Below are 26,069 nucleotides of genomic sequence, written 5' to 3' on the forward strand. Positions count from 1 at the left end.
ACACATGCCAACCAGCTAGACCTCGACAAAGCAAGGCCGACAACAGGCGTCCAGCTATGTTTGAATGTTTGGAGGAAGCTGGAGAGGCTGAAGTAGTGCGGCGCGTCAGGCGGACCTCATTCGCTGAGAGGGAGTCGGCTCTATCGTCTGATGACCTCTTCTTCTGGGTTGGGTCACTCCCCGCCCCCTCCTCCCTTTCAATGTCTTGATCGTTAGCAGTACCTATGTTAGTGTCAGTACCTGTATTATTATTAGTATTCCCCTCCTCCTGCTCGTTGACACCCCCTCATTTTATCTTCTAGCTATTCCGTTATAGCGTGATGTTATTCCTTCTTGATCTCTTCTCTCTCTCCCCCCCCCTCGCTACTGCTAAATATACTTTTCATGATTATGGGAGAGGAGGGACACACAGACACACAGACACACAGACACACAGACAGAGTTCACGTTGCTCGTACGAGTTGTCATCCTTCGTTAAAGCAAGGAGGACCAATTAAGACGTTCACGTGCTTCGTTTGTCTGGCGGCTATCAGCGGACAATCACCTTATCGGCTTATCGGCTTATCACTATCCCGCACCTGATAACCTAAGCAGCCTAGGGTCGGTCGGGCAGGTCCCTTCCTCTTCCGGTCGCGTGCCATGAACTTTCAGGACCCAAGGCCTTCTCTACGGGGCACAAGGCATTGGTCCGGTCGTTCCGTTCTATCACGACGCTCCCTTCGCTCCTTCACCACCTCGTCATTCGAGGCCGACGACGAACGATCATCCACCGAAGGCGGACCTTACGACGACGAAGACTACTCTCGCTTCTATTACGGCATGAGCTCCTCTCGCAGCAGCAGTACCGCGCCTGCGGGTGAAGCTCGACATCGTCATCACCAGCCATCGACCGTCGCTCTCTATCCTGGCTACGATGGCCGTCCGACCAGTCGCAAAGAGCTCGCCGGATGGTTCATGTATTCTTTTGCCGCCGAGACCTATGTGATCTGTGGAATTGGTACTCTCCCCCTCTTCATCCTAGACCTCTGCTCCCTTCACTATGAAGGAGACCCCCACTCCTCCCAGCAAGTCTGATTACTTACACCGCTGCCCACCTCTCCAGGCTCCTTCATCCCCATCCTCCTCGAGAGCCTTGCCCGCGAAAACGGCGTCTTGTATTCCAACCCGGATGTGCCTTGCGGATCGAGCGATAGCAAAAATCAGGATGACGGTGGCCAATGCGTCGTCTTCATCCTCGGAATCCCCGTCAACACGGCTAGCTTCGCCATGTACACCTTTTCCGTCAGCGTGCTCCTGCAGGCCTTGCTGGTTGTGAGCATCAGCTGCGCCGCCGACCATGGCAACTACCGCAAGAAGCTTCTGCTGGCCTTTGCCTGGCTGGGTAGCTTGTCCGTCATGGGCTACATATTCGTCACCAAGGAGACGTACCTTCTCGGCGCCATCCTCACCATCATCTCCAACACGTCGTTCGGCGCCTCATTCGTCCTCCTCAACTCGTTCCTGCCCCTGCTCGTGCGCAACCACCCGGATGTCATTGCTGCCCGCAACCCGCGTACACCCGATCTGGCCGACTCGATGCTCGAATCCAGACCCCTCGAGGACTCGACCGGGAGCCTCGACGTCGACAGAGCTGACGCCACGTCCCCCCTGCTGCCCGATGAGTCGCTGCAGGCCTCCCAGTCGCGTCTGGGCAGCAAAGCCTCGCCCACCGAAGTCACGTCCAAGGAGCTGGAGCTGTCAACGTCCATGTCATCCAAGGGCGTGGGCATCGGCTACAGCGCTGCCCTCTTCCTGCAGTGCATCGCCATCGGCGTCCTCGTCGTCATGCAGAACACGACGTGGTCCCAGCGCGTCGTCCTCTTCACCGTCGGCCTGTGGTGGACCGTCTTCACCATACCTGCCGCCTTGTGGCTCCGCCCGAGACCCGGCCCGCCGCTGACGGATGAGCACAAGGGCCGTCTCTCAGGCTTGGCATACCTCGTATTCGCGTGGAAGTCTCTGTACCGCACCGTCAGGCTCGCGCGCCGGCTCGTCGATATCACGCTCTTCCTGGCCAGCTGGTTCCTGCTCTCCGACGCCGTCGCCACCACGTCGTCGACGGCCATCCTCTTCGCCAAGACGACGCTGCACATGCGTCCCTGGGCTCTGGGTATGATCAATGTCATCACCACCATGTGCGGCGTCATCGGCGCCTTTGGCTGGTCTTGGTTCTCGCGCACCTTTGGCCTGCAGCCCCACCACACCATCCTCGTCTGCATCGCCCTCTTCGAGCTCATCCCGCTCTACGGCCTGATGGGCTACCTGCCCTTTGTCAAGGAGTGGGGCGTCCTCGGCCTCCAGCAGCCGTGGGAGATGTACCCCCTCGCCGGCATCTTCGGGCTCGTCATGGGCGGCCTGGGCAGCTACTGTCGCTCCCTGTACGGCGAGCTGATTCCCCCCGGCTCCGAGGCTGCCTTCTATGCCCTGTACGCCATCACCGACAAGGGGTCCAGCGTCTTCGGCCCCACCATAGTGGCCGCCATCATCGACAGGTCGGGCAGCATCCGACCGGCGTTCTGGTTCCTCGCCGCCCTAGTCGGGCTCCCTGCGCCGCTCGTCTGGTTCATCGACGTCGAGCGCGGCAGGCGCGAGGGCGAGAGGCTGGCTACCAAGATTGAGTGTCTCGATGGGCCTATGGGTTATGGCGCCGTCGACCAGGCGATGACCGACGAGGACGGCACGGTCGCCAGCTACACTGACCAGACCGAGCATGACCGAGTCACACCCCGTGCAACCGCCCAGGATCGTTGATTGATATCTACGTCGCATTTTGCTCCCTTTTTTTTTTTTTTGAAGCATAGCATCGGAGTTTTCCTGTTTTTCCTCTTGTCCTCTTCTTGCGTCTTTTGGTATCTCTGCCATCTCTTCTCTCTTGGATCTTATGTGGGCAAATAATACCACACCATCACTGTTTGATATTTAGCTACAAGAATGTACAAGCATTGGCATTCAAGTCACACGTGACTGGTATAGTATTACATTACTCGTACCCATATGCGAATCCACATGCTATCACAACTACTATACCGCTAGGACAATAAAACAAAGACAGATATAAATCACATAATACACGTGGACAGATGCGTCATGAGCGGCAAATCGAAACTGAACATTCTAATGCTGTCTTACATGACCGCTGAGTCATCATGCTCCCGAGTGAAGCTCCACCCCCGCGCGCCTAGGAAGCGCACCACTTTCTTGTCCAAGTTCTTACTACCCGATGGCGTTGTGCTCCCCCCCCCCTCCTTATTGTTATCCTACACATCCTCAGTGATTTTTATGGGTCCCTTCTTTTTTCCCCCTCCGCCCTGTCTCCTCCCATCGCCCTCATCTAGCAATACTGCTTGCTGCCTACTAGTAATCATCCGTTGTGTCCTAAATTCTCCATCTCCGCCCCAAAAATAAAATAAAAATCTCCCAGAAATCGAGAGCTATAAAACTTTCCCCTCCTATTGTCCTCTCCTCGTCTCTTTCCTCCTAAAGTCTCTGTTAACTTATAAGTTTTTTATTTTATTTATAAAAAGCTATAGGTCTTTAGCGCTAAGCTATAGCACGTAGCTAGATCAGCACCCCTCAAGGCTAGTCGTGGGTGGGGGGCCTGTGGCTGCGGCTGTGGTTAGGGGAACCGCTGGAAGGTTTCGTGGTGGCAGAGAGTGCCACGAGTTTGTGTGCTATGGTCCAAGACATAAAAGTAAATTAGAGCTTCTCCGGGCCAGGAGGGGTGTCGGTGCTCCTCGTGGTGCGGCAGAGAGGGAAAGGATCCGAATGGCTGCCTCGGATCTGAAATAGGTACGATGGGATGGATAGAGTGGCAAAAAGCGCTCTCTGCTGATATTCGACGAGCTTAGAGCTCAGCATCGTGTTGCAGACCGTGTCCAGGTCGATGTGCTGTTGCAAACGTACTGCAAGACTGCAGCGAAGAAGTTCCTGTGAAGCATCCACGATGGCCCCATGAGGGCCTGCTTATACGTCTCTCCTACCTTTCCTCGAGCCCGTTTGCCGCCATGCTGGTTGCGTGTAGCCGCCGATGGCATTGGTATAGCTGTGCTCGGGAAGGCCAAAAAAACTCGTGCCTGGGGCACCCATTTTCGTGCCTCAGGACTGCGACACACGCACTTACTCTGTAATAATTACCGTTGCGTGTTTCCTTAACTGGTCAGTGCCGAACGTTTGACGGATTGAGGGGGAGGAAAAGTCATAACGGTTAGCCAGCGACGCGCGCAGTTCAGACCAAGCGTCGGCACAGACAGCCACCTGGGCACCCAAAGGACCAGGACGAACAAAAAATAATTGCAGGACACGACATCAGTCCTTTCCTCACACGCGTAAAGTCAACGCGGCAACGCACCCCCGTACGATCCGAACCAAACCGAACGACGAACTCTGTTTGCCATCGAACAGCTCGAAAAAAAAAGAAGAAGAGATCAAGAAGGGAAACCGAAAAAAAATAAAAGAGAATTGCTGCCCGTTGCCGTGGTGCGTGCACTTTTTCGACATCACGACAGAGAGAAAACATCCATCCCCGACATGAGCCTCTCTAAAAAGAGGTCGCGCCCCGAGGCAGACGAGAGCAGGGCAGAATGCCCTTACTCGGTGCGGCAGAGACCACCTACGGCCCAGGAAAAGACCCGGTATCTAGAGAAGAAGGCGAGGCGCGAGAATATGGAGGAGGATAGGAAGGCAGAGTGGCACTGGCAGGCTAGCCCCTTCAACGCGACGGGGTTCGCCAAGACATCTGAGTCTCTCGACGTCAAGTATGCTGTTGATCCGCTGTCACGGTGGGCTGACATGACCCGGTATAATAGCTTTGTCTGTGAGTCCGTCCGTGTTTGGGAGGCAGAGGTGGAGAGCGGAGAGGGAAGGGTGTGTCTGAGCTGACGACGAGGATGCCCGACATAGTGGGCAAGGAGAAATTCCACACCGACGACTTCGTATTCGTCGCCAACGAGGAGAGCGTCAAGAGACAGAGGAGCAACGATGGTAGCAACGCCCACGGCGTCGCAGCGCGAAGGAACAATGGCGACTGGGTTGCCAAGATCTTGGAGATACGGGCGTCGGACGAACAGCACGTGTATGCCCGCGTCTTCTGGATGTACTGGCCCGACGAGCTACCCGCGGGGACGTACGTGGGCCGCAAGACGATCAGGGGTGGTCGGCAGACATATCACGGGAAGCACGAGCTTATTGCGTCTAATCACAGTGAGTCCTTGTCGACGACACGTGGTCTGATGGAGGTTTCCCTTTTTGCTGACGTCGGGGACAGTGGATGTCATCAACGCCGTCAGCGTGACCATGGCGGCGCAGGTCAATCACTGGGTGGAGACGGACGAGGAGGATAACCAAAGCTCCCTGTACTGGCGACAAGCTTTCAACTGCAGCACCAGCCGACTCTCGGTAAGTACTGCTACACCCGCTGCTCTGCCAGGTGAAGGAAGCAGCAACTGGCGAAGAGGAGGGACGGACGAGAGCTGACAGCATACGTGCAGCCCGCCAAGGAAGTCTGCAGATGCGCATCCCCGGCTCATCCGGACAGGGTGCTCGTCCGCTGCTCGAGCCCCGACTGCAGTCACTGGATGCACGATGATTGCCTGCGTCACGACACTCTCATGCGAGTATTTGAGCGTCTGGGCAAGACGAAACCACAAACATTCGACGACGACGAAACCATGATCGGACCATCACAGCAGCAGCAGCAGCAACAACAACAACAACAACAACAACAACAACAACAACAACAACAACAACAAGTAACTATCGAGGAGAAGAAGAAAGAAGACGAGGAACAACAAGGGGAGGTCATCAGGTCGGAAGAGCAGGTGATGACGATGCAACGGCACCAGAACAGCACCCCCAGCGCCAGCGCCAGCGCCAGCAACGGCAACACCAGCACCAACGGCGCCGACACCAGCGGTGTGCTGTCCCCCGCACAGAAGGCCATGCTGCCCCTCTTCGTGAGCTCGAGGCAGACGCCAGACTCGGCCTCGCCGTCTAAGAAGGCAGCCGCACCGCCCAGGAAGGTGCCGTACAAGGGACTGTTTGAGGCCACTCTCCGGCTTGACGATGGGCCTACGGCATGGGTCGTCAAGGATCTGAGGGGAGATGTGGTGGGTGGACATAAGATGTGGCTGGAGCAGGTGTTTTGTCTGTTCTGCAGCAAGACGATTGACTAGGGGAGGTCTCTATGATGGGTCTATTTTTATTTTTTTATTTTAGGGGGTAGCGTGCTTTTCTTCTTGTTTCTTTCGATATGTACGGCGTTTGACTGGATACCAAAGTTTTGGTGGGAGAAGATGTTTGAAGTTTTTTTCTTTTGGAAGTAGAGCGTTGATGGGTTGTCGGGCTCCAATGCTCATGTTTGCTTGTATGTGTGTTGTCTCTGGAAAGGAGTTGTATATATCGTAACATTAGTGCCGTAGCTATTACATGTATGTGCATGCGCTGGATATCGTGAGCTTTTTTTTTCTCTCATTGTCAGGTTAACGAGTGACGGATGTAGACATTGCAGAGAGTAGGTGAAAGATGGAGCGGCAGGAGTAGAGAAGAAGAAAAGAAGAGGAAAAAGGAAAGGGGAAAGAAGGAGGGAAAATAAGTTTTGATATGCAATGTTCAGAGTAGAAGAAGAGCGATGATGGTGACCGTTGGAGAAGGTATTAGTAGGATTGTAGTAGAGATGGGCCGAGCTCATGTGGGGGGGGGGGGGGGTTCCCATTCCCACCTTGGGGCCAAGGTTGACCCCGCCGCTCTTGACCTCTCCCTCTCTATTTCGAATGTTTCCATTTACTACACCACCATTTCCAATTCTCCACGACGGGTGAATTCATCCGCACGACGAGGGACTTTTTTTTGGTTTTTTCTTCTCTGTTATATCCTTTCTTCTTCTTCTTCTTCTTCTTCTTCTCCTCTCTCTTCTAGATCCAGAAGGTTTTCCTTCACAACCACACATCATGGCTGTTGATCCTTTTGACTCGGCGCTGTAGGTTTTGCCGCTTCCCCCTCCCTCCCCTCTCCTATCTGGATGGATCTAACTGGACTTTTTTATTGTTGTTGTTCCTGCTGCTGAACGACCCGACCGACTAAAACTGACCATCTGGCTGACCAAAAAAAATGAAAAAAAAAACCCCCATTCTCACAGTGACCTCCTCCGGCGCCTGAACCCCAAACACACGACCGACCACCTCAACTCCATCATGTCGCTGGCCCCTGACCTGACCGAGGACCTCCTGGCTTCGGTGGACCAGCCCCTGACGGTGAAGAGGTGCCGCGACACGGGCCGCGACTACCTCCTGTGCGACTACAACCGTGACGGTGACAGCTACCGGTCCCCCTGGTCCAACAAGTTCGACCCGCCACTCGAGGACGGCGGTTCCGGCGCAGCGGCCGGCAACGCCGGAGGCGCTGGCGGTGTGAGCGCGAGCGGTGCCAGCGAGGGTGCCGGTGAGGGGGCCATCCCAAGCGAGAGGGTGCGCAGGATGGAGATCAAGGCCAACGAGGCCTTCGACGTCTACAGGGAGCTGTACTATGAGGGTGGGGTGAGCAGCGTCTACTTTTGGAACCTGGATGATGGGTTTGCCGGTGTCGTCCTCGTCAAGAAGTGTGAGTTTCGGGATCCAGCCAAAGGGAAAAAATTCTGGGTGGAGAGGGAGAGGGAGAGAGAGAGAGAGAGAGAGAGAGAGAGAGAGAGATAAAGAAGGGAAAGCTGACGAAAAGTTACCTGTAGCATCCCCCTCTGGAGAAGGAGTGTGGGACTCGATCCACGTCTTCGAGGCCATCGAGCGGGGCCGGACGACTCACTACAAGCTCACCTCTACGGTGATCCTGTCCCTCTCATCGGCCGCGACCAACACGCTGGGGGACATGGACCTGAGCGGTAACATGACGCGCCAGGTGGAGCAGGACCTCCCCGTCGACAACGACGACAGCCACATCGCCAACGTGGGCCGACTGGTCGAAGACATGGAGCTCAAGATGCGCAACCTGCTGCAGGAGGTGTACTTCGGCAAGGCTAAAGACGTCGTCGGCGACCTGCGCAGCGTCGGGAGCCTGAGCGAGGGAGCCAAGGAGAGGGAGACGCAGAGGGAGCTCATTGGCAGTATGAGGAGGTAAACCCCCAACCCCCAACCCCCCCTTGCTATTTACTCTCCTCTCGCCGCCACATTATTCCTCTTGCCTCTGAGTTCAATTCAGCATCTGCTTTCTCAATTGCACGTGTGCTTGATGATGTATACGTATACAGCCAATCTCCATTTGTATGCGATGTGCACAGATGTATCCTGGAGTGGCTATTATCACGTCGTAATTTTGCTTCTTCTCATCTTTGTCAATCCGCGCCCTCCCACCCCGAAGGATCTTTTGGTTAGAAGAAGATGGCCCGGGAATACCTGGGATAAAGGAGATGAGGATAGTGCAAGCATGCAACGATTACAAGGAGCTTCACCAGTTTCACATCCGTTTCCAGAGGGACGGGCGACATGGTTGCAAGTAGTCTTCAATTCCCGGGGGGAGGGAGGGAGGGGAGGGCGAGAGAGAGGGAGAGAGGGAGAGAGAGAAGAGGAGGACGGTCCTAGGATGATGTACGAATAGTTTACTGGAGAAAGTTGAACGGGTTGCTGGATATTCATCATCATACCATGTCTTGGCATTGAAGAGCTGCGACACCCCTCCCCCCTTTCGTCGATCTTAAAATAACGTTATAGGAATTTGCCGGGGGTGACCAACGAAGAGTTGGACGGTACTACTCCGTAGAAGCTGTCAGGTAATGACACATGTACGAGTCCATCACACTTCTCCGTACAGGTACGGAAAGAGCATAGAGAGTTGATATGAAAGTGGGGTAACGACCAGTCAACTCTCTGCCATGGTACAGAACAGGGAAGAGGAAGTTGATTAACTCGACATGGGTTTCCACGAATGCGTGTGCTGACCAACAGCTCCTTCATAATGGTTGAGCCACACACTGCCCGTATACTGTATCTGGATTAATACTGTACTCGTTATATATGTAATCGGTGTGTGTATGTGTGAAGATGCGAGTAGAGACATGATATTACCAGTAGTAGCAGTGGCAGCAGCAGTAGCAGTAGTAGTATGAACGGAGACTGGAATAGACAGACGAGGAGAAGAAGAAGAAGAAAGATAGTGATCCATTGTACACCCAACAGCGCAACACGACGTTTTTTTTTCTTTTTCTTTTGGAGTACCCACGGTTCGCTCCGTCCATCCGTCATTGTGGATTCGATGGACTGGGGAGGGGGAGGGGAAGACGAAGAAAGAGATTGACTTGCCAATCTGACAAGGGAGTTATTAGTTCCCTCTTCTTCCCCCCCCCCCCACCATGATGAAACTGTCCAGCTTTGTTCTCTGGAGGGCTGTTTGTTGTTGTTGTTGTTTTTTCTATCTCGTCCTTCTTATGGGGGGGTTTTTCTCTTCATTTCTATTCATTTTTTTTTTCAGTGCATGATTCCATTGTCAGAGTCTAAGAAGTAATCATTACGTAGGTGACATGTAAGAGGTTACCCGATCATGCAGATGTCAGACACATCTACCCGTTATTACAGAGTGCATTGCTGTGGGCGGCAACAGATCAACAAATTGCAACCTCGAGGCAGGTATTGATACCCTTATCCCTTTTTTTGGGAGGGGGGTTTTTTCTCTTGGTTTTTGGGTGACGCTAGGCAGCATAAAGCGATATATTAGTACCTACGGTTTGGGGTTCCGGGTTTATTATAACGTACAGAGTCGCCGTAGCTACTTGGGGCACGACTAGTGTCACGTAGTACCTACTATATAGTAATAATACTCCACGTAACAGTAATATCAATATTCCGTACACTGAAATGTACCTGCCCTCAGGGTCAAACTTGTCGCCACACCACTATATATTGGCCCCCACCAATTTTATTTTATTTTATTCCGGATACTGAGCATGATATGATGTTCTCTTATAGTGGAAGGAGAAGAGGTAGATACGGACGGACGAGGGGAGAAAGAAGAGTACGGCTATCTGTTACTCGCAGAACATGTGAACAGAGCTGTGAACAGGTGCGTTGCGTTAAATTGCTTCCAAAAAACTGGAGGGGCCTCTCAGTCCCTGGTAGGTGGAGAGGACCACCTATTTGGGGGGGGGCCCTAGACAGCTCCGAGTCACCGCGCGATCGAGAGCGCGATCGAGAGGGGGGCGGGGTGTCAGTCGAGTCCGGATCCCTACCTGCTACGGAGTACGAGTATATGTTATATGTACAGACGACAGATTACAGATTACAGGCGCGGTGGGACAGAAGTGGTGATGCTGACGAGGAGCAGCAATAGTCGGTATCGTGTGGTATTCGTAGGTGGTATTGGATATCATCTGTCTTGGCGGATAAACGGGCTCTGCATGTCCCGACTGCACCAGTACTGGCTGAGAGTAGGCGGGTGGAAGGTAATCACATGTAGATTCCAGCAGCAGCATCGCCACCACGGGCAGAAGACGGGGGTAGATGGTGGTATTCAGATATTCATAGAGGGGAGGGGAAAGAGAAGAGAGAGGGAGAGAGGGAGAGGGAGAGAGAGAGAGAGAGAGAGAGAGAGAGAGGCAGAGAGGCAGAGAGGCAGAGAGAATGCCAAGCCTCCGTCACCTCCAACGTCATTCCCACCGAGGAATTCTTATGTAATATTATTATTACTGCTATTACGTCGTAATACTCCAGTTGGTCTAGGTCGAGGTCGAGTCTTCGTTTCCTCGCCCTCGGCCAGTGTCTCCTGCGTGATGAATACCTGCAAACTCCTGCCCACCCGTCTACGAGTATCAGCCGGGTCAACAGGTCGAGCTCGTGTACTATCGTTACGACGTATCGATGCGGCTGGCATGAATTCGGTGTCGTACGGCCATGCGAATGCGTGGCCTTGCATCCCACCGTTGCCTGTCGGCATTCATGTACAGATTACGATACGGCAAAATACAGCAGACGACAGACGTATACGTGGTATTATAGAGCCCACCCAACGCGTACCGCCTATGACTCCTCCTCCTGGTAGATGATATGAAATAATGATACTCGTACTTCGTAGTATTTGCACCATGCAATCTGTACGGAGGATTGGGAGTATCATGACATAGACACCCCCCTCCCAAGACGAGAGATCCCCACTTCTCTCCCCGTCGCACACCCCGTCCATTTGATTCCTTTCGGGCCCTTTTTTTTTTTTTCCTGCTCTCCATCGCGCGCGCATCGCATCCATCGTTCTTCTAATACTAGCTAGATCCTTTTTTCCCCTCCTTCCCTGTCTCTCTCTCTCTCTCTCTCTCTCTCTCTCTGTCCCGCTCTCCCTCTCTCCCTCTCTCTCTCTCTCTCTCTCTATCTATCTATCTCTCCCTCTATCTATCTCTCCCTCTATCTCTCTTTCTCTCTTTCTCTCTCTCTCTCTCTCTCTCTCTCTCTAACATTCCATGTGATCACATCATCGTCACCGTCATCATCATCGCACTCGTATCATACTACTACAACTAATACTGATAGATAGTGTTACCCGACTTCACTTGTAGTACCTACGGGTGGTAGTAATAATACTCCGTAGTACTGGTGCATTATTAACTTCCCACCTCTCAAACCACACACCACACACCCTAAAAAWCCCCCCCCCCCCCGCCCCCTTTTTTACCCGTTGGTGTGTGTCTTCTCTTACCTCTTGCTCCTCCTTCGCGATCCAACGACACACTTTCTTCTTCGAACTTTCCCCTCCCCCTTTTTTGACAAGTTGCTTCCCCCGCCTCCCCCCCCCCTCCTTCTGCTTTCCTATCGGACCATCGCCTAGCAAAGATTCCGATTCGATACCGGCATTATATTTTTCTTCTTCTCTCCTATCTTCAACTCAAATCATCCCACCTTCCGTTAGGGGGTACAAGCCCTGAACTGGGCCACCTGGTCGACTTTCAGCTGTCACAATACCAGTCCACACTCTCCTGCTTCCCGGTATTACCACCACGAGTTCACTACTGCACAACGAGAGAAGAGCGACACCTCCCCCGCCGCCGGACACACGACAGAAAGAGATCGCTCTCTCTCTTTTTTCTTTTCTTTCTTTACTTTTTTCCCCCCTCTCTCTTCTCCTTCTTGATACTTCGCCGTTGAGCTGTCGCGCAGAGACAAACACAAGCCACACACGCCACAATGGCTGACGACAAGCCTTCGGTCCTCATCATCGGAGGACTGGGCTATATCGGCCGTTTCCTCGCCCTCCACATTCACAAGAACAACCTCGCCTCCGAAGTCCGCATAGTGGACAAGGCCCTCCCTCAGCTGGCCTGGCTTGCTCCCGAGTTTACCGAGGCTTGCTCCCAGGATAAGTTTATTCAGGCTGATGCTGGCAGAGCTGGTACGTTTTCATCTCCTCACCCTTGTCTATATCGATCTTCCCTTCCTCTTTCTCTGTGTTCTTTTTCCCCCCTTGTCTTGTGGGAACGTGATAAGACTCCCGACTTGGGGCGTGAAACACGTGGCGCCGGGAAAGATGGAGAAGAGATAGATATGCAATCTGTCTGACTCTCCTTCCTGTCCCATACAGAGGCCCTACCTAAGATCTTCAACCGCCCCAACGGCAAAGAGTGGGACTACGTCTTCAACTGCGGCGGCGAGACGCGATACTCGCAAGAGGACGAGATCTACAAGCTCCGGTCCCTCAACCTCGCCCTCGCCATCGGCCAGGAGTCGGCCAAGCGCGGCGTCAAGGCCTTTGTCGAATTGAGCACCGGTCAGGTCTACAAGCCCTCCTCGACACCTAGCAAGGAGGGCGACAAGCTGAAGCCTTGGAGCAAGATTGCCAAGTTTAAGTTGCAGGCTGAGGAGGAGCTTTCTAAGATTGAGGGGTATGTTTTCTTCTTCTTCTTTTTCTTTGTTTCGCTCGCTCTCTCCCTCCCTCTTTCATGTCTGCATACAAGGGGACCGACGCGGTACCGTCACGGTTCTCGACAAGAACAAGATGGCTGACTCTGATCCCTTTCCCTTGCTCTCTAGCCTCAACCTCGTCATCGCCCGCATCGCAAACGTATACGGTCCCTACAATAACTACGTCGGCACAGCCCTATGCATGGCGCGCGTATACCAGTGTCTGGAGGGGGAGATGAAGTTCCTGTGGACGCGCGACCTGTGCTCGTACACGGTGCATGTGAAGGACGTGGCGCGCATCCTGTGGGAGCTGGCGGACTGGTACGCGAACGGCAAGGCCGGGTGGGACAGCGCCTCGATGGGCGCGGTGCCCATCGTCAACGTCGTCGACGACGGCTGCACTACGCAGGGCGCCATTGCCGACTTCATCACCGAGACCATGGGCGTCAAGACCAACTTCCAGGGCCAGCTACTCAGCTCGCTGGCCCGGCTCAACCTCGACAGCATCGTCGACGACGCGAACGACGAGACCCTGGGCCCCTGGGCCGACATGCTCGCCGACGCCGGCATCACCCGGCCCGTCCCCATCTCCCCCTTCATGGAGAAGGAGCTGCTCAAGAACGACGGCCTGAGCATAGACGGGACCAGGCTCAAGACGTTGCTGCCGGGCTTCGTGTTTGAGGAGCCCAGGATGACAAAGGAGCTCGTGCAGGACGTGCTGGATAGCTATAAGAGGATGAACTGGTGGCCGTGAGATGGCAGCAGCGACAGCGCAAGCAACGAGTTTTCTTTCTTTCTTTCTTTCTTTCTTTGCGGGGAGTGAGAGGAGGACATGGGCCGGGGAGGTTGGTTTCATCATTTAGCTTGGGGTTGACAAACGGGAGGACAACATTTTTTTTTCTTTTTTCTTTCTTCTTCGTATCTTGCGTTTTGTTTGTTTTCCCTTGGATCATTTACAGCCCTCTCTTGTTTTATGCATGTATGAATAGTGTCGTTGGATGTGTTATACCGAGCATGGCATTGGTCTTCAGAGCAGAAAGAAGCAAGTTGATGATAGCAATGCAAGTGCAGATTACGAAAATATGCTCTTTGTAAGTAGGAGTACACGAATAATATTGCTACCAGCAGTGCTAGTCTTCTGAGGGTCTAGGATGATGCTAGGTGAAGACGAAAGTTGAGAGGGTATATGGAAGGGTGAAGTCACTGGACGGGTTCCTGGTAGCCAGGTACGGTATATCATCACCCGTTACCTCGCATTGGTGTCATCACGGTTGTTACCGGCGTAGTAGCAGCACCGGTATTACTTGGCACTCATTACCTGTACCACCAACCAGTATCGGTAGCATGTCCACTCGTATATCATAGACCTTTGCTATCCCTGTCCATCCACATGCGTAACGAGCGTTCGCTTCGCATCCGAGGTATCATCTGCCTTAGTAAGCTCTACACTCTCCGCCTCTACCGAGTGCTACCTCCGTACGACTGAATATAACTAATCTGTACAGGTACTGATACTAAGCGGGCACTACTAAGCGCGCGATAGAATGCCAAATACATCAACGACACTCCGACTAGCAGCTCCCCTGCCAGATCCCGAGTATTGTGTGGAATGTTGCATGCCAAGTAGCGCCGTTCCATTCCGTCTCCCCCGCCTCCACACCTAGCGACCGAAAGAGGAAGGGGGGGGGGGGGGGGGGGGGGGGGGGGGGGTTCAAGGTGAATCATCTGGGACAGCGCTAGGCAGTTTACGACGTTTGCTTTTCAGCATCGGATGAAAATGTATGTGAGACTCTTGTCTAGTTGGGATGGCGAATCGTGAAAAGTAATCCTTGGCAGAGGTGTAGATGATACTGGGTACTGGTACTAAATGGCAGCCGCGGTAGCAATGGTGGTGGTAGCAACACTCTAGTCTGCATAATATATGATGAGATCGAGTACCCTGCCCTCGGCGCTCTCATGTAGTAGATTAGTAGATATTACCGCGGCACAAAAACGTCACATCATGATCCTGATGTATCATTACCGACCTCGGGGCTCGGGGCAACGAAGAGCATCAGAGAGTCGTCTTTTAACTCGTGTCCGCACCGTACTCTCTCTTCCCTCTCCTCTGCCTTCTGAGTTTCTGTTACAATTAAATATATATATATAAATTTAAAAATACAAATCAAGGGCCCTGTCGATCTTGTTTCTCTTCCATCCGTCACTGTAATGCACCGTGTGCTTAGCGGTCGACGGAAGGAGAGTTGATTCATCAAGAAAGGGACAGGAATAGCTCCTGCCCTGCGCCCTCCCCCCCCCCCCGCCTCTTCTCCCCTCTCTTCTTCCTCTCTTCTCCCCACCTCTTCTATCCCCACCTCAACAACGTCGTATGACCCAACCTTTCTTTCTTTCTGCCCCCTTCTTCGCACCTCACTCAAAACACGTATAAAACAAAGATAACCATGGCTGTTCCCAACGATGTGACCCTCAAGACCTTTTCCGGCAAGTACTGGATGGTAAGAAAGGATCACCTCTCTCTCTCTCTCTCTCTCTTTTCTTTTCTATTTCGAATCGCAAGAGAATGATGATGGTTGACACTATACCGAAAACTAAAAACAAACAAAAAAACAAAAAAATAGAACAAGTCTCTGTCCGGAAACACGGAGTCGGTCCTCTCCCTCCAGGGAATCGGATTCCTCACACGCAAGGCCATCGGCCTAGCCTCGGTCCAGCTTGACATAAACGTGTACGAGGCCCCTCCCTCGCCGCCGAACACGTCGACCGACGTCGTGACCCACGTCGACATCGTCCAGACGGCCTCGGGCCTCAGCAGCACCCACGAGAACCGCACGCTCGACGACACGTTCCGCGAGCACAGCGACTGGATCTTCGGCACCGTCAGCGGAAAGTCCACCTGGGTCAAGCTGGAAGACATCGAGGACGACTTCCTCAGGGAGGGCTGGGAGGACGGCACGACCGACCTCATCCAGAGCTACGTCGAGAGCAAGGACAACGGCTGGATCGCCACACAGATCTGGGGGTTCCAGATCATCGACGGGGAGAGGAGATATTCCCGCAACGTACTCGTCACGAAGGATGACCAGAGGGTTGCCATCAAGCTCATCTACGACTACGAGGCTTAGATTTGGATCCGCTTTCTCTCTCTCTCTCTCTCTCTCACGAAATCACTCACTCACATACACTCCCACACATCGCTTACTCACTCGCTCATATATATAATACCCTCCTTTTTCTTCTGCCCACGCGCGTTGTAGATTCAGAACTCATGATCAATACGTGCTATACACAAACATTGAAATAAAACAGAATCATCTCCCAAGAGTTTCTGAAATGTTTGGATGCCTGCCATGTCGTGTGCTTGTCGAATGCTGGTCGGGTCAGTCATGTTTGTGCCGATGATCAATTATGCCTGTGGTTTGCAAGAGAGACCAGACTGAAGTCACCAATATCCCGCTCCCTCACCACCTCGCATATATTCAATCCCTAGGTCCTACTACTAGTCTCACTCATGCGCAATCTCACAATCTTTTGGCACTTGGTGCATGGCAGCCATGCTCCCACGCTGCTGCCACGCGTTCTGTCCTGACTGACAGTTGCTTGTCAGCTCACCCGCATCAACAGCTGTTCAACAGCTGGACCACCCCCCTTCTCACCCTGACAGATGTCTTCTTATCTGAATAGAAAAGGGGAAGTTTCGGAAACGAGAATGGGCTTGAAGACTTGATCCTTCCATCATCCTATCCTCTCCCCCATGACTCACTCTTTCCCTCATATCTCGTGTTTCTCTTCTTATCTCGGGGAGCATGTGCGTTCCGAATAGCATGTACCTCACTGTCACTTGTTCCTTCTCTCGTCTATATTAGGGCTTTTACCTTTCTTCTTCCTTTTTCCCGCCTTCGCTTCTTCTTCTTCTTCTTCTTCTTCTTCTTCTTAGCTCGGAGGTATTCCTACATCAGAGTTCAAGGCACATACACAATACTACCCACATATCTGTGTGACTTTTTTCTTCCTTGCGAAGATACAAGTTCAAGATACGCAGAGGAAGGATTCTAACGATTGGCAGAACAGCCGATTGCCATGTCTCCTTGGACCAGCTCTTTTTAATACACACAAGAGAACAAGACAATATCAGATATGGCTGGCCAGGAAAGCATGGAGATTGAGCCTCGGCCGACGAGCAATTCCAACAGCAGTGGCAGAGGTCAACAACAACTACCCCCCACGGACCGCGGGAGGCGCGCTTGGCTTGTTGTTGCTAGTGGGTTCATACAGACTTGGGTTGGCTTTGGTGAGATCTCCCCTCTCTCTCTCCGTGGCCCCTTTAATCGATCAGTGGTGTGGTCTACTTCGAAGAGGATGGAGACGACGACGAAGAAGAAGATGATGATGAATGAATGAATGGAGACAACGTGCTCACATCATGCAGGACTGGTCAACGCCTGGGGAACGTTCCAGGCAAAATACCCCCGTTTGCCTTGGGGCCAACACACGAGTCTTTCCGAGATCACTTGGATTGGAAGTCTACAGGTAGGATGAATCAGAGGCCCTTCCCTGTCAAGACCAAGATCATTCCTGACCAAGTATTCCCCTTGCAGCCCGGTATTCTCTTTGCCCTCGGTAGCTTCGTCGGCATCCTCTCCGACAAGGTCAGCGCAGGCATCCTCGTCAAGATCGGCACCGCTCTTTTCACACTCTCCTTCGTCTTTCTCGCCGAGTACGGGAACTCGTTTGCCACGGTCCTCGGACTTCAGGGAGTGCTCTTCGGAGTGGCCAATACTCTGCTGTAAGCTGTGGGTTCCTTTCCCCCAAGAGACATGTCGTACACGTTCAGCCAACTCGCATACCACCAGATACTATCCTGTCGTCAGCGTCGCCACCGAATGGTTTGATACCAAGCGAGGTCTCGCCCTCGGACTTATCTCATCGGGCTCCTCGATCGGAGGCATCTTCTGGCCTATCGTCGTCAACGCGCTGGACGGGAGATGGGGAATGAATCGAGCCCTCCTGGGAGTCGCCTTGATCCCCCTAGCCCCCCTTGCTGTCTCGTCCTTTATAGTCAGGGAGCGCAATGGCGGTGGTAAGGTGACACTTCGAAGCCTGTCTCGTGTCAAGGTGACGGTGCCCAAGTGCAGTCGTAGACCTATGCTGGATACTGCAAGCACGCTGCTCGGGGCCGTTGCCCAATCGCGCTTCATCCTCCTCAGCGTCTCCCTCTTCTTCGTTTACGGAGGCTTCCTCCTACCTTTCAACTACATACCCATGTTTGCCGAGTTCAACGGTCATGGGGGCATGGCAGACGCCCTCCTGGCCATCTGCTACTCTGGGTCGTTCGTCGGCCGCATCAGCACCGGCGCACTCGCCGATCGTTTCGGGAGGTTGGTTCACTTGTCCCCCTCGTTCTCCTCTTTTGGTATTTCGGTTTCCCTTCCCATTTTTAACCTTGTTGGGTCTTGGCCTCACAAGCGGCCCCTTTATTGCCAATGGTAGATGACCACATGTATTCACGTGCTGATTCTCGGCTTTTATTTTTCCTCTTCTTCTTTCAAATTCACAGCTTCCGGGTTTTGTGCATCATGTCCTTTGGAACAGCCACCCTCACGCTGTGCTGGATCTTCATGCGCACCTTCGCCGGTATGGTCGCCTTTGCTGTCCTCTTCGGCTTCTTCTCCGGCGGCCTCATTCCTCTCGGAGCCGTGTGCGTCGCCGATATGACGTCCCCCAAGGACATGGAGCACATTGGCTTCCGCCTCGGCTTCATGATGATGCTCTGTTCCGTCAGCACAGTAGGTAGCGGACCACTGTGCGGCTACATCCTGCAGAGCGAGGGTCAGTCCTAGCTTGGCTGGCTCGCTGCTTTCCTGTTCTCGGGATGTCTGACCATGGTGGGCAGCATCCTGATGCTTATCATGGGTGTCGTCAGCTATTTCCACGGTGGCCCCGAGGAATACGTCGTACCATCTTAGTCCAGGGGACACGAGCATGAGAGTTGTTTTCCAAGTGCAACTGAATCTTGTAATGCATAGCACATGCGATCAGACTGGCTCTACTCTTATGAGAGGCACTAAAATGTGGAATGTGATTGGAGAAGGGGAAATTGGTGGATTTCAGTGTCATGAATATTATGAATGAGGATTTGTTGTTGTTTTTTTCTTCCTTTTTTTTAATTTTTTTTAATTTTTTTTTGCTTGTCAGGGGGATTTTCAGAGGAGCAGTAAAAGTAATGTAACCTCAAATGAGTAAGTTTGATGAAGAGAAGACGTGACGTCGAAGCACACAAAGCAAAATATACAGGACAAGCAGTCACGAGTAAGTGATTTGAATCACTTTGTTCTTTCAGGTTGACGAGTAACAATGACAACTGTCATGACTATGTAGTATCTATTAGTAAATATTAGCGAGCTTCACCAACAATGATGACAAAATAATCCCAAACGACTATAATCAAGTACCCATGTCTGTTGAGTATAAAAGTCCCATGTACGGTCCTGTTGTTTCTTAATCCCGAAGCCAAACAACCTCCCAAACAGTAAAGAAAAGAAAAAAAGGAAAACGAAAGTGCATAATAAATGATAGGGGGGGAGAGGGAAGAAAGAGGTGGAGATGGTGAGAGAGTAGGGGAAAAGAGAGAGAGGGGGGCAAACAAAAGAAAGAAAGGAAGGAAGAAAAAAAGACAGAGAGAGGAGGGGGAGAAAAAAGACGGATGAAAGAAAAAAGACGGAGATAAGAAAAAAAGATAGAGAAAGAGAAAAAAAAAAAAGAGAGAGAGAGAGTCATTCATTCATCATCGTCATCATCGTCATGACCAAAGATAAAAGTGCTACCCGCACCAAGACCACCTCTTGTATCCGTCTTCCGAACGAGCTGCCAGTCCAGACCGTCCAGGGTGTCGACGACAAAGGGGGTGTCGTGCTCTATGTGTCGCTCCAGGCCGTTGGCAAAGATGCTGCGCAGCATGGTGAGACGGAGGTAGTGGTGCCAGGACTCGACGTGGGCGCTGTAGCCGTACGATGAGGAGGCGTTGCGCTTCCGCAGCTTGAGGCGGTATCCTACGTGGGCATCCGTGGAGGCGTCATCCCGCGACGATGATGATGATGCCGCTGCCGCTGCGGCGGCGGCGGCGGTGGCGGCGGCGGTGGAGTAGTACGGCCCCACGGAGTTGTCGAGCGAGGTGACTACGCTGCGGAGGGCTTCGCGGAGGTCACGCCTGTTGCGGCGGGACATGGACTTTGCCGCACCCTTGGTCATATCTCGGATTCGGGTGGAGAGGCGGGCGGGGTCGTATGGCAGGTCGTAGGGGTGGCCCTCGACTTGCTCGTGCTCGCGGGAGGACTCGAAGATGAAGGCTATGGACTCGGCCGCGGCGGTCTGGGTGTCGACGTCGGTGCTGTCGAGCTTGTCGACGAAGGCGTCCATGGTGTAGTCGGCCTGGGCCCACAGGTCACCGACGTGGGTGGCGGCAAAGCCCCACGACTCCAGGAGGGAGACGGTCACGGCGTCGCGCCCCACGGCCGACACCGTCTCGCCGTTGGCCTGGACCGCGTCGACCAAGAAATCCATGTAGTCGAGCACGTCGTCCTCGGCGGTGGCGCCCGCGCACGTCGACACCGTCAGGGCCTGCAGGGCCTGCACCTTGCACTCGTCGTCGTCGTCGTCGGCCAGGATGCGCCTGAGCGACGTACGCCACGGGGTCCCGTCGGCCGCGTCAGAGAGGCACAGCGTCAGCGTGTAGGCCTGCAGGCTGAGGGAGCGCTCGCGCGCGGAAGTCGCGCGGTCGGCGCTCCGCACAAAAGTCCCCAGGAGTTCGCCCGGGCTGTCCACGCCTTCCAGCTCATCGGCGTACCGGCTCCGCAGCATGCGAACGTAGTGGTCCAGGAGGAGGAGGCGCGTGTCGACGTGCGTTGGTTTACGGTCCTGAAGCTCCGACACCAGCTTCCTCGGGTCGAACGGTCCCTGCTGGTGGCCGTCGTCTGCCGAGCTGAAGGATAGATCTTTCTGCTGCTGCGGTTCGTCGTTGTCACCCTCGCCGCCGTCCGAGTCATAACGGAGTGGTGTGCCCGGTGGCGTGGCCGAGGCTTCGGACCGGGGCGCATCGTCGCTGTGGAACACCTTTTGCAGTATGTCGGAGCCGCCCGGGGATGCAGCGCCCGAGGCACGGCCGGATTTGCGTGCCTTTCGCGATACTGTCTTTGCTTCACCCTTCAGGGCGCGGACTCGTGTGTTACTCATTCTTTTTTTTTCCCCAGGTCTCTCGTCCTCGCACGCTCAAGGCCGGGGTCGGCGCACAGACAAGGATAAGGGTAGGCGTGAGCGTGTATGAGAGGGGCAATTCTAATTCTCTTTCTTTTTCTTTTTCTTTCTTTGCGTGAATGCGGGGGAGCCGGGGGAGGGGAGCTGCAGTAAGGTGACAAGTTCGTTAAGCAAGGGTAGAGAGTGTGACACGGATGGGAATTTAATAGAATGGGCAGTAGTGTAATGGATGCTAAGTCTTTAATGTTGAACACGGGGTTATACAGATTGTCGACGAATCCATGGGGAATGGATGGATGCAAGCAAGCGGTTGTATGCACGGTTATATGGATGAGGGCAAGAGTAAGAACCCCTTTTGCCCGGAATATATATGTGGTGTTGTGTGTGTGTGTGTGTGTGTGTGGTAATGCGGAAAAGAGAAAAAGAGGAGACGAGCTGCGATCGACGTGTTCTGTGAAGAAGAATAACAGCAACCTGAACTGCTCGTGAGGTAAAAATTTGGAAAGAGAAGAAAGACAAGTCGACAGGAAAATTTCCTTTACAATGAAGGCGCCGCCCTACGTGGAGGTTCTGGGGCGGCCATGATTGAGTGGTGACGTAGGTTGTGCTCAAGGTGACTCCACGTCTTCTTTTGACTCTATCATTGTGTATTACAGGCAGGAAGAAGCAAGAATATCCTGAGTAATCATGATTTCCGTTTACGTTACTGGGTTGCATGGCGGCAAGTGCCAACAGAACACATAGTATACTGCTTAATAAGTAACATCTTACTGCGTTGCATATTTAATACAACAGTCGGTTGCAGCATTACCCCGTAGTGATAGTATTAATATTCATAAGGATACAGCACTGGTCACGCGCATCATCAAGTATGCCAATGACGCATTAATCCGTCCGCCTAACAATCATGGATGCTTTTCCGCCTACGCCACGCCACGTCTATTCTATTTTCTTAGAGGGCTTGAGCACAAGAGAGTAAATATCAGTGTCTTCTTCTACTACCGAGCATTGAATGACTTTTATTTTACTTGACTGTGCCATGGTGACTCCGACTCGGCTTTTTCACACTCTTACTCTTGCCCCCCCCTCTACGCCCGACCATGCTGGCCCCCCCCCCCCCCCCCCCCCCCCCCCCCCCCCCCCCCCCCCCCCCCCCCCCCCCCCCCCCCCCCCCCCCTCCCCTCCCCGTATACTCCTCATCATCATGCACCCGTCTAGATTTGGTAGACCGTTTTCGAGATAAGGAGCAAATGAAGAGAGAAGAGGACGGAAATATTGAGTATATATATATATATATATCCAAGCGAAAGCAACTAAAGATGGACAACGCCAGTCTTTTCTCGCTGTTTCAGGCTCAGACTCTAGTGGTATTGGTAGTTGAGGGCATGCAAAAATGTGTCATTAACTGCAGGTGATCAGCTGATGTATTCGTACTCGTGGTGGCTAACCACAACCGTGCGAATTTCCTCACAATGCTCGGTACAACTCAGTGTCCTGTCTGGATCAGAGCATCAAACAGACACTGATATCATAGAGATGGACATGGCTTGAGCCAACCTGCAAGAAAAGTACAAGAACCGTGTTCTTTATACAAGTTCTTGACTCTGAACGAGTATCGTACAAGCTGAACATGTTGATATCGACATCCCCAGAAAACGGTAACAGTACAAACGGCACTGCGGCACTGCGGCATTGCTACACTCCAGGTATTATCAAGTACCCCGACTAGCGACCAAGTGAGGGGCAGCGATATCACGCTCCCTAATCCTTATCGTGCCACCCTTTCTGCCTGATTTGGCAGTCACCTCTGGCTGGTTGGCGCTTGCCCCACTTTAGCACCTCCCCTCCGTCTCGTCATCGCCCTGTATTGTAATACCAGGAGTAGCCTGTGCCGCGTTCTCCTCACCCCCCCCCCCCCTCCAGCCAAAAGCTTGAGTACCCTTTCCCACTCACTTCAACTGATTTTCTGCTCTCCTCCCATAAGAAACTGCAGTTTCCCACATCTTTCTCTTTCTTTTTCTTTTCCCAAAGTCTACCATCTGCTTTTGCCTATCTTCCGACTCCGAGTGCACCTTGACAGCATATCTGTCGACGCCTCCACGTCACTAGTCTGTCGTCGACTTACAACTAGACGACGACGTCCCGCCGCCCAACATCAGCAACTCGCGCGAGAGGGGCCCTTTCCCGCGGTCCTTCCGGACCAGATATCGACTGCATAGCTACTACAAGAACAAACGGTCTGGGGACCGACTCTCCGTTTTTTTCGTTCGAAATGTCGACCTCTTCGCCGTCCGGCCAGCAGGAGGGTATGTCTGATGATACAAAATCCCCCCCCCCCCCCTCCACTTCACCCGGTACATCCGCCATACCCACGACGCTCATGCTGACGCTTCTTCTACCTCCCACGTCATCAAGTCATTGTTCGTCTGAACACTCTCAGCAACACTACTGCCAAAGTTCGCCACCGTCGTATCGTTCTCTCCAAAGAGACACCCGTGGTTTCCATCGGTCGTACCAGCAAGAGACGGTCGTTGTTTGAGGCCGCCGAGACGAATGGATACTTTGACTGTCCTGTCATGTCTAGACACCACGCTGAACTCAGGATATATGCCAACATGAAAGTACGTGTCAAGCTTCCACGGGCTCGCTGGGTTCTACCATTCCACGTCGCACTCTTCGCCTCTCGTGGGTCGATTTCATTGCTGACCATTCACCATAGGAAGTCGTCCTTGAGGATGTCGGCTCCCTGCACGGGACGTATCAGAACGGCACCCGCCTCGCAACAAGGATTCCGAGGATCCTCTATTCAGGCGATATTGTCACTTTTGGAATGTCCATCGACAGAGGCTCCGAAAAGTTCTCTCCTTACGAGGTCAAGGTTGACATTGACTGGAGACATTCTCCGTAAGCTCACCCCCGTCTTCTGGGAGGCAACCCCCCCCCCGCCCCTCCCTTTCCCAAAAAAAAATAACCAAACCACACCCGGGACGTAAATATAAATACTCACCATTCCACCACGTGTTCGACAGGCCGCAGGACAAGCCCGTCACCTACAGGGTGCCCGACGAGTCGGACGTGGAGGATGAAAGCGACGACGACGATGGCGTCGAGATGTCGTACTCGAAGCAGGTCATGCAGAACAACAACTTCCGTCCTGCCCATCTCAGCGAGTTCGCTATTGACTTGATTTCGAACCCTTCCGAGCCGCATCCCTCGGACTCTGAAAGCCCTTGCAAGTCGGCACAGATTATGGATCTGACCTCTGATGAGGTTTCTGGAGTGACCACCGTCGATCTGGATGAGGCTCCTGAGGAGGAGCCCGTCACAAAGTCACCAAAAAAGTCGTCTCAGGAGACACCCGTCCCTGGAGCATTCAAGGATTACGATGATGGCTCTTCCGACGACAACGACGACGACGACGACGGCGATGACCAGTCCTCTCAGGATGAACAGGCTAATGAGGATGACTTTGTCACCGATAACTCGGATTCCTCTCCTTCTTCCGACTCCGAATCGGATACCTTTCCGTACGAAGAGGACCCATTCAGTCTCGGAGAGGAAGACCAGGCCGAAAAGGCAGCGACGTTCACTGAGTACGACGAATTCTCTGTGGATGCTAAAGAATCGCCAGTCTCGTACAATCCCTGGGTTTCCAGCAGCAGCCCAGTACAGGCCGCCACTTCGGAGATCGAGGAGCAGGATATTCCCGACAAGGAGCCCGTTTCCGTCGACGAGCAAGCCAAGGCCGCTGCTTCTACTGACAAGCTGATTCGTCCCGTGGGGGGCTTGTTTTCGAATCTTGCGGCTCTCTGCCCCGATGATCACCGTGCACTGTCTCTGGGTGCGCCCCCGACTATTGAGCGGGACAGCGGTGCTTGTGGTCTAAGCCTGAGTCCGGCTACGCCGGACATCCGGACGTCCCTCCCTGCCATCGGAAAGGGATTCCAACACTTTAGCGCCAGTCCTCACGCAGGCACGTCGTCGACAGCAGAGGCCCTCGGATCCATGACGGGCAAGATAGAGTACTTCCAGGCCAGAGAGGAGAACAGAAGAACCCTTGGCTTCCCTCCTCCCCGGGATGCGCCCAAGCACCAGCTAAGCTCTCTTCCGGCGAGCGCACTTCCATCTCCAAGCCCCGATAACAGAGCCCAGCTCCCTCGAGACGCCAAGGGTTCGCCGGGCGTCGATCCTCTCACAGCCGGTGCCGGCATGCACAACGACGGCCTGGGCCAGCCTGACGTCAACATGCTTGACTCCGCTCGCACATTTGACGATGTTCCCGCCCGGGCCAATCCGGAAGCAGCCGAGAAGCCGACCGTCCAACAGCCACAGCAGTCGAATCAGTCAAGCGGTACGGATGTCAACGGCACGGCCCCTGCTACCATTGCACCCAGCACTACGGCGACCAAGAGGAAGGCAGACGAGATCTCGGCGGCGAGCCGAGAGGAGAAGGTTGCGCTCGAGAGGGCCCAGTACAGGGCGGCCACGGATCCGGCGCAGGATTCGGCCAAAGCGACGGAAGACGCTCCCGTGCCTGCCCCCGAGGCGACGATGGCAGTGGAGCCCCGTTCCGCTCTCGGATCTGTCACGCAGTCCCCGACTGCAATCTCGACGTCTCACGACATGGATCGCCCTACCAAGCGATTCCGCCGTGCTGTCGAGGTGATTGGTTATGCGGCGATTGGTGGTGCAGCCGTCGTTTCGGCTCTCATCATGACAGCTCCCGCCCTTTAGCTCGAAGCTTGATTGACTCTTTTTCTGTCTTTTTTTTTTTTTGCCTATCAACTCTTCTTCTTCTTTCTGTTCTTGTTCGCTTCTTTCTCATCTATTCCCCAACGTTTTATGAGTTTTTCGTCTTCTTTGCCCTTGCGGCGTTAACTAATGTCTCGCCGGCGACGTACGAACACGGACTTTACGGGTCTC

General features: G+C 53.5%; 8 protein-coding genes across 8 annotated transcripts; 7 read left to right on the forward strand and 1 right to left on the reverse strand.

The window, feature by feature from the left end:
• Positions 1–639: 639 nt before the first annotated feature.
• GMORB2_6958 (MFS transporter, UMF1 family) lies at positions 640–2,790 on the forward strand (the record flags this gene model as incomplete). The annotated part of the gene is made up of 2 exons (XM_035468923.1): positions 640–997; positions 1,103–2,790. 2 exons carry the CDS (start codon positions 640–642, stop codon positions 2,788–2,790), a joined length of 2,046 nt encoding a protein of 681 aa, XP_035321303.1.
• A 1,776-nt stretch (positions 2,791–4,566) lies between these two features.
• Positions 4,567–6,209, forward strand: GMORB2_6959 (BAH domain; the record flags this gene model as incomplete). The annotated part of the gene is made up of 4 exons (XM_035468924.1): positions 4,567–4,852; positions 4,939–5,238; positions 5,303–5,433; positions 5,526–6,209. The coding sequence occupies 4 exons, from the start codon at positions 4,567–4,569 to the stop codon at positions 6,207–6,209; spliced, it is 1,401 nt and encodes a 466-aa protein (XP_035321304.1).
• Positions 6,210–6,983: 774 nt separating this feature from the next.
• On the forward strand, positions 6,984–8,142 carry GMORB2_6960 (capping protein (actin filament) muscle Z-line, beta; the record flags this gene model as incomplete). Its single annotated transcript, XM_035468925.1, has 3 exons — positions 6,984–7,012; positions 7,172–7,670; positions 7,747–8,142. The coding sequence occupies 3 exons, from the start codon at positions 6,984–6,986 to the stop codon at positions 8,140–8,142; spliced, it is 924 nt and encodes a 307-aa protein (XP_035321305.1).
• A 4,043-nt stretch (positions 8,143–12,185) lies between these two features.
• Positions 12,186–13,653, forward strand: GMORB2_6961 (Nucleoside-diphosphate-sugar epimerase; the record flags this gene model as incomplete). Its single annotated transcript, XM_035468926.1, has 3 exons — positions 12,186–12,390; positions 12,580–12,880; positions 13,029–13,653. The coding sequence occupies 3 exons, from the start codon at positions 12,186–12,188 to the stop codon at positions 13,651–13,653; spliced, it is 1,131 nt and encodes a 376-aa protein (XP_035321306.1).
• Positions 13,654–15,340: 1,687 nt separating this feature from the next.
• GMORB2_6962 (uncharacterized protein) lies at positions 15,341–16,021 on the forward strand (the record flags this gene model as incomplete). The annotated part of the gene is made up of 2 exons (XM_035468927.1): positions 15,341–15,394; positions 15,518–16,021. The coding sequence occupies 2 exons, from the start codon at positions 15,341–15,343 to the stop codon at positions 16,019–16,021; spliced, it is 558 nt and encodes a 185-aa protein (XP_035321307.1).
• Positions 16,022–16,407: 386 nt separating this feature from the next.
• On the forward strand, positions 16,408–18,736 carry GMORB2_6963 (Major Facilitator Superfamily; the record flags this gene model as incomplete). The annotated part of the gene is made up of 4 exons (XM_035468928.1): positions 16,408–16,437; positions 17,495–17,682; positions 17,750–18,274; positions 18,454–18,736. The coding sequence occupies 4 exons, from the start codon at positions 16,408–16,410 to the stop codon at positions 18,734–18,736; spliced, it is 1,026 nt and encodes a 341-aa protein (XP_035321308.1).
• A 937-nt stretch (positions 18,737–19,673) lies between these two features.
• GMORB2_6964 (Interferon-related developmental regulator (IFRD)) lies at positions 19,674–21,125 on the reverse strand (the record flags this gene model as incomplete). Its single annotated transcript, XM_035468929.1, has 1 exon — positions 19,674–21,125. The coding sequence occupies one exon, from the start codon at positions 21,123–21,125 to the stop codon at positions 19,674–19,676; it is 1,452 nt and encodes a 483-aa protein (XP_035321309.1).
• Positions 21,126–23,418: 2,293 nt separating this feature from the next.
• Positions 23,419–25,880, forward strand: GMORB2_6965 (Forkhead associated (FHA) domain, binds pSer, pThr, pTyr; the record flags this gene model as incomplete). Its single annotated transcript, XM_035468930.1, has 5 exons — positions 23,419–23,452; positions 23,562–23,767; positions 23,866–24,050; positions 24,176–25,168; positions 25,292–25,880. The coding sequence occupies 5 exons, from the start codon at positions 23,419–23,421 to the stop codon at positions 25,878–25,880; spliced, it is 2,007 nt and encodes a 668-aa protein (XP_035321310.1).
• Positions 25,881–26,069: the final 189 nt, after the last annotated feature.

Source organism: Geosmithia morbida (assembly GCF_012550715.1).
Source record: "Geosmithia morbida isolate 1262 chromosome Unknown scaffold_7, whole genome shotgun sequence".
Lineage (NCBI taxonomy): Eukaryota > Fungi > Ascomycota > Sordariomycetes > Hypocreales > Bionectriaceae > Geosmithia > Geosmithia morbida.